Source organism: Aquarana catesbeiana, linkage group LG13 (assembly GCF_042186555.1).
Source record: "Aquarana catesbeiana isolate 2022-GZ linkage group LG13, ASM4218655v1, whole genome shotgun sequence".
Classification (NCBI taxonomy): domain Eukaryota; kingdom Metazoa; phylum Chordata; class Amphibia; order Anura; family Ranidae; genus Aquarana; species Aquarana catesbeiana.
Window position 1 is genome coordinate 11,544,695 of NC_133336.1, and position 6,831 is coordinate 11,551,525.

The 6,831-nt window shown below is 47.5% G+C and overlaps 1 protein-coding gene across 2 annotated transcripts in view; it reads left to right on the top strand.

The window, feature by feature from the left end:
- Positions 1–4,860, top strand: part of LOC141117411 (alpha-1-antitrypsin-like) — a 53,961-nt gene extending 49,101 nt beyond the window's left edge. For both annotated transcript variants that reach the window (XM_073610266.1, XM_073610265.1), the window contains exons 4-5: positions 579–726; positions 4,618–4,860. In XM_073610266.1, the coding sequence (XP_073466367.1) occupies positions 579–726; positions 4,618–4,806 (337 nt within the window). In that variant the 3' untranslated portion in view covers positions 4,807–4,860. The remainder of the gene's footprint in view (positions 1–578; positions 727–4,617) is intronic.
- The last annotated feature ends 1,971 nt before the right edge of the window (positions 4,861–6,831 follow it).

The following is a 6,831-nucleotide window of genomic DNA, read 5'->3' on the forward strand; positions in this document are numbered from 1 at the left end:
GGGAAGACCTTGTATATTTCAGTAAGACAATGCTAAACCGCATACTGCATCTATGACACCAGCATGGCTTCCTAGTGGAAGAGTCCAAGGTCTTAACTGGCTTCCTACAGTCCAAACCTTTCACCAATTGAAAATATTTAGTGCATCTTGAAAGAAAAATACAGCAAAGAATACCCAGGACTTTTGAGCAGTTAGAATCTTATTGTTCTGATGCCGCAGCGATGTACGGGTACATGATTTTGCGCACCCATGTCGCTCTGCCAACGTATATCGGCGTGAGCCGGTCGGCAAGTGGTTAAATAGTTAATTTTCTTAGTCGAAACTTTTGATATGTTTTCTATTTTTATATTGTGAACAAAATCTGGATTTATAAGATTTGAAAATCATTGCATTCTGTTTTTATGTCGATTTTTACACAGCGGCCCAACTTTTTTTGGAATTGGGGTGTATGCTACTGGCAGGATCACCCATTAAAAATAAAAGTAAAATAGCCTGAAAAAAAAACTTGTTGCACTTATTCTTCAAATACTGTTTGTATCGGTATCATCCCTCCTCTTGTTTCTTTTATCATCCCACAGCCTCGTGGATCTCAGCATCCCCAAGTTTACCGTCGCTGGCGATGTTGACCTAAAAAAAGTCCTCCCTAAAATGGGAATAGTTGATATGTTTTCCAACAGCGCGGATTTTTCTGGAATCACTGGGGCTCCGGACCTGAAAATATCACAGGTGAATTTAGTCTTATTTTTTTTTTTTTAATAGTTAAAATCTAAAGGATACAAATTTGGGGGGAGGGTGAAGAATGGGATCATCAAAAATAAATACAATGTGAGCGATGGTCCCTATAGCGAGGAATCAGAGGTAAGGTTTTAGGACTTGAAACCTGGTAAGAGCGAGTCCTATGTCTACTTTATGGAGTATTCATTGCTAAAAAATTAAAAGGACGTATGAGACTCCTGAATATATAGGGGGTCTTACTAACTACCTGAAGACCAGGACTTTTCTGGCACTTTTTGTTTACAAGTTTAACTTCTTCAATACCGGGCACTTACACCCCCTTCCTGCCCAGGCCAATTTTCAGCTTTCAGCGCTGTCGCTGTTTAAATGACAATTGCGCGGTCATGCTACACTGTACCCAAACAGAATTTTTATCATTTTGTTCCCACAAATAGAGCTTTCTTTTGGTGGTATTTGATCACCTCTGGGGTTTTTAATTTTTGCTAAACAAATTTAAAAAAAAAAAACGAAAATTTTGAAAAAAAAAAAAAAGTTTTTCTTTTGTTTCTGTTATAAAATTTTATAAATAAGTAAGTTTTCTTCTTCACTGATGGGCACTGATAAGGCAGCACTGATGATGTGGCACCAATGAGGTGGCACTGATGGGCACCGACGAGCACTGACGATGGGCACTGATAGGCGGCACTGATGGGCACTGGTAGGCAACACTGATGGGTGGCACTGATATGAAGCACTGATGGGCATTGATAGGCGGCACTGATGGGCACTCATGGATGACACTGGTGGGCACTGATGGGCACTCATAGGAAACGCTGATGGTCACTGAAAGGCTTTACTGATGGGTACTTATGGGTGGCACTGATAGGCGGCACTGATGGGCACTGATAGGCGGCACTGCTGGGCAATGCTGGGCACTGATACGTGGCACTGATGGGCACTGATATGCGGCACTGATAGATGGCATTCATAAGCATCACTGATGGCACTGGCAGGCATTGGGGATGGGCACTGATTGGCATTTCCCTGGTGACGTCCACCCAGAATGAAAGCCGCGCCGCCCAGCCGTCATTTGAGGGCCGGCGGGTGGGAAGTGGTTAAATCAGTACTTTTTGCTAGAAAATTTATATTTTTTTAGCAGAGATCCTAAGGAATAAAATGGCGAAAGTTGCAATTTTTTTATGTCACACGGTATTTGCGCAGCGGTTTTTCAAACTCAATTTTTTTGGAACAAATACAATATAATGCATAAAAAAAATCCCCACAACATATACCCCAATGTTTTTAATGAAATATGAAAGATGATGTTATGCTGAGTAAATAAATACCTAACATGTCCCACTTTAAAATTGCGCACGCATGCGGAATGGTGACAGGCTACGGTACTTAAAAATCTCCAAAGGTGACCGTTTTTACAGGTTACCAGTTCCAGAGGAGGTCCAGCGCTGGAAATATTGCTTTTTTGATGACTTTTATTCCTATTATAAAGAATATAAACATCCCTTGTAATAGAAATAAGGACGACAGGTCCACTTTATAGAGAGATCTGGAGGTAAAAAAAACCCCAAAATCTCTTCTTTGCCTTTAAAAGCAGAAGAAAAAAAAATTCTTGCTTTAAACAAAATGTTTACTGACGCCCTAGACAGGAAGTGTCATGACGGCGCTCTGGTGCGACAAGGTCATAGAGACGATCTAGTCTCTGGTAGCATCTGTGACCAGCTGGCTGCACCTTCAGACTGCTTCTCGGGTGTGCCGGTAAAAGCGGTAAGCCTGAGAAACAGATCAGAATGCGATCCAGTGGCTAATGGGCTGCTTGGACCACTTTCATGAGAAAGCCAGCCGCCAGCTGAAAAAAAAATACTGGGATTATGGCTGCTAGCTCAGCACAGGGATGGTGGGAACCCCTCATAATGGGCACAGCGGATGTACAGACCCGGGAACTCAGAACAGGGATGGTGGGAACCCCTGATAATGGGCACAGTGGGTGTACAGACCCGGGAACTCCTCATAATGGGCACAGCGGGTGTACAGACCTGGGAACTCAGCACAGGGATGGAGGGAACCCCTCATAATGGGCACAGCGGGTGTACAGACCCGGGAACTCAGCACAGGGATGGTGGGAACTCCTCATAATGGGCACAGCAGGTTTACAGACCTGGTTTATATACTCAGCACAGGGATGGTGGGAACCCCTCATAATGGACACAGCGGGTGCACAGACCCGGGAACTCAGCACAGGGATTCAGGGAACCCCTCATAATGGGCACAGCGGGTGTACAGACCTGGAAACTCAGCACAGGGATGGTGGGAACCCCTCATAATGGGCACAGCAGGTGTACAGACCCGGGAACTCAGCACAGGGATGGAGGGAACCCCTCATAATGGGCACAGCGGGTGTACAGACCCGGGAACTCAGCACAGGGATGGTGGGAACTCCTCATAATGGGCACAGCAGGTTTACAGACCTGGTTTATATACTCAGCACAGGGATGGTGGGAACCCCTCATAATGGACACAGCGGGTGCACAGACCCGGGAACTCAGCACAGGGATTCAGGGAACCCCTCATAATGGGTACAGCGGGTGTACAGACCTGGAAACTCAGCACAGGGATGGTGGGAACCCCTCATAATGGGCACAGCGAGTGTACAGACTCGGGAACTCAGCACAGGGATGGTGGGAACCCCTCATAATGGGCACAGCAGGTGTACAGACCCGGGAACTCAGCACAGGGATGGTGGGAACCCCTCATAATGGACACAGTGGGTGCACAGACCCGGGAACTCAGCACAGGGATGGTGGGAACCCCTCATAATGGGCACAGCGGGTGTACAGACATGGGAACTCAGCACAGGGATGGAGGGAACCCCTCATAATGGGCACAGCGGATGTACAGACCCGGGAACTCAGCACAGGGATGGTGGGAACCCCTGATAATGGGCACAGTGGGTGTACAGACCCGGGAACTCCTCATAATGGACACAGCGGGTGTACAGACCCGGGAACTCAGCACAGGGATGGTGGGAACCCCTCATAATGGGCACAGCGGGTGTACAGACCCGGGAACTCAGCACAGGGATGGTGGGAACCCCTCATAATGGACACAGCGGGTGCACAGACCCGGGAACTCAGCACAGGGATGGTGGGAACCCCTCATAATGGGCACAGCGGGTGCACAGACCCGGGAACTCAGCACAGGGATGGTGGGAACCCCTCATAATGGGCACAGCGGGTGTACAGACCCGGGAACTCAGCACAGGGATGGTGGGAACCCCTCATAATGGGCACAGCGGGTGTACAGACCTGGAAACTCAGCACAGGGATGGTGGGAACTCCACATAATGGGCACAGCGGGTGTACAGACCCGGGAACTCAGCACAGGGATGGTGGGAACCCCTCATAATGGGCACAGCGGGTGTACAGACCCAGGAACTCAGCACAGGGATGGTGGGAACCCCTCATAATGGGCACAGCGGGTGTACAGACCCGGGAACTCCTCATAATGGACACAGCGGGTGTACAGACCTGGGAACTCAGCACAGGGATGGTGGGAACCCCTCATAATGGACACAGCGGGTGCACAGACCCGGGAACTCAGCACAGGGATGGTGGAAACCCCTCATAATGGGCACAGTCATACTTTTCCTATTAGCCCAAAAAAAAAAAAAAAACGCCAAAAAAAGCATAATGCAGCAAACATATGTCAACAATGCAAAATACACCAAAAACGCATCAACTGCAACCTGCATAGATGTGAACCGAATCTTAAAGGATTACACAGGTTTGTTATAACGTGGTTTGTATATCTGAAGTTTAAATTTACAAAAATATTTCGTCTTGTGGTATAAAATGGATTTTTAAAACAGTTTTTTTTTTCCCCGCTCAGGCTGTTCACAAAGTGAAGATCAATGTGGATGAGAGGGGGTCGGAGGCTGCTGGGGCCACTGTCATGGAGGCCGTTCCAACGAGTCTTCCTCCGCAGATTACGTTTGATCATCAGTTCTTATATAATGTTTATGACCACGTAACCAAAAATGTTCTCTTCTTGGGGAAAGTCGTAAACCCAGAGAACTAATTCTCTGCACAAATCATCACTTGTGCCTTCAATAAAGATGATACTTTGTTGTAATACGTCTTTTCATGGGGTATTTTCTTTGCAATCTGTATCTTTACAGCAGAGGTTTCAGGATGTACATCATGGACTTCACCTGCTTAGCCAGCGGCCACTTCCACCCCCTTCCTGCCCAGGACAATTTTCAGCTTTCAGCGCTGTCATAGTTTGAATGACAATTACGCGGTCATGTAACACTGTACCCATATGACATTTTTATCAATTTTTTGGGGGACAGATAGAGCTTTCTTTTGGTGGTATTTAATCACCACTGGGTTTTAGTGTTTTTTTGCTAACCAAATGAAAAAAGACCGAAAATGTTGAAAAAAATAAAGTTTTTCTTAGTTTCTTTTATAAAATTTAGTAAATAAGTAATTTTCCTCCTTCACTGATGAATTGGCACTGATTGGCAGCACTGATTGGCAGCACAGATGGGCAATGATTGGCAGCACTGATGGGCACTGATTGGCAGCACTGATGAGGTGGCATTGACGGGCACTTATAGGCTGCCGTGATGGGCACTGATGAGACGGCACTGAAGAGCACTGATGAGGTGGCACTGATGAGGGGGCACTAATATGCATGCACTGATGCTGTGCCTCCCACTCACTTCACTGACCCCTGGTGGATCCCTCCTGAAGACTTTGCCTGGCAGTATCTTCCTCTGCCCTCTCCTGCTCCTGGTCAGGGCACCCCTGTGGTTTGTATAAGGGTCCCTTCCACTCCCAAGCTCCAGCCCAAGGTCACCCCCCCCCAGACTGGGGACAAGGGCCACAACAGCTAGTACTCCATCTCCCAGTTCTTCCACCCGACAACCCCTCCCCAGCAAGGCTGACTCTAGGTATTTAACCGCTTCAATACCAGGCACTTTCCTCCCTTCCTGCCCAGGCCAATTTTTAGCTTTCAGCGCTGTCACACTTTGAATGACAATTGCGCGGTCATGCTACACTGTACTCATATTAAATTTTTATCATTTTGTTCCCACAAATAGAACTTTCTTTTGGTGATATTTGATCACCACTGGGGTTTTTTATCTTTTGCTAAACAAATAAAAAAAGGCTGAAAATTTTGAAAAAAAAAAAGTTTTTCTTCAAAATTTTGCAAATAACTAAGTTTTCTCCTTCACTGATGGGCACTGATGAGGTGGCACCAATGAGGTGGAACTGATGGACACTGATAATGGGCACTAATATGCAGCACTGATGGGCACTGATAGGCGGCACTGATGGGCACTGATAGGTGGCACTGATATGCGGCACTGATGGACACTCATAGGTGGCACTGATAGGCATTCATAGGTGGCACTGATGGGCACTGATAGGCATCAGTGATGGGCACTGAAAGGCTGCACTGATGGATACTTATGAGTGGCACTGACGGGGACTGACAGCTTCCACTGATGGGGACTGATAGGTGGCACTGATGGGCACTGATAGGTGGCACTGATGGACGCTAATGGGTGGCACTGATGGACTGATAGGTGCCACTGATGGGGACTGATAGGTGGCACTGATGGGCACTGATAGGTGGCACTGATGGACACTAATGGGTGGCACTGATGGACACTGATAGATGGCACTGATGGGCATCACTGATATGGAGGCACTGGCAGGCATTACTGATGGGCACTGTGTGACATCATTTTTGGGCACTGATTGGCACCCCTGTGTCTGCCATGGGTGTCATATCTGGTGGTCAGTAGTGGTGGCCATCCCTGGTGGTCCTGGTGACATCCCTGGTGGTCCTGGGTGGGCATTCTTGGGGGGGGGGGCTGTGCTGATAATCAATCAGCGCAGACCACCACTGTCAGGAGAGCAGCCGATCGGCTCTCCTCTACTCGCGTCTGTCAGACGTGAGTGAGGAAAAATCCGATACACGGCTCTTCTTGTATACAACATGATCAGCTGTGATTGGACATGGCTGATCACATGGTAAAGAATCTCCGTCAGACTCTTTACTGAGATCGGAGTTGCGATGTGCCAGACTGAC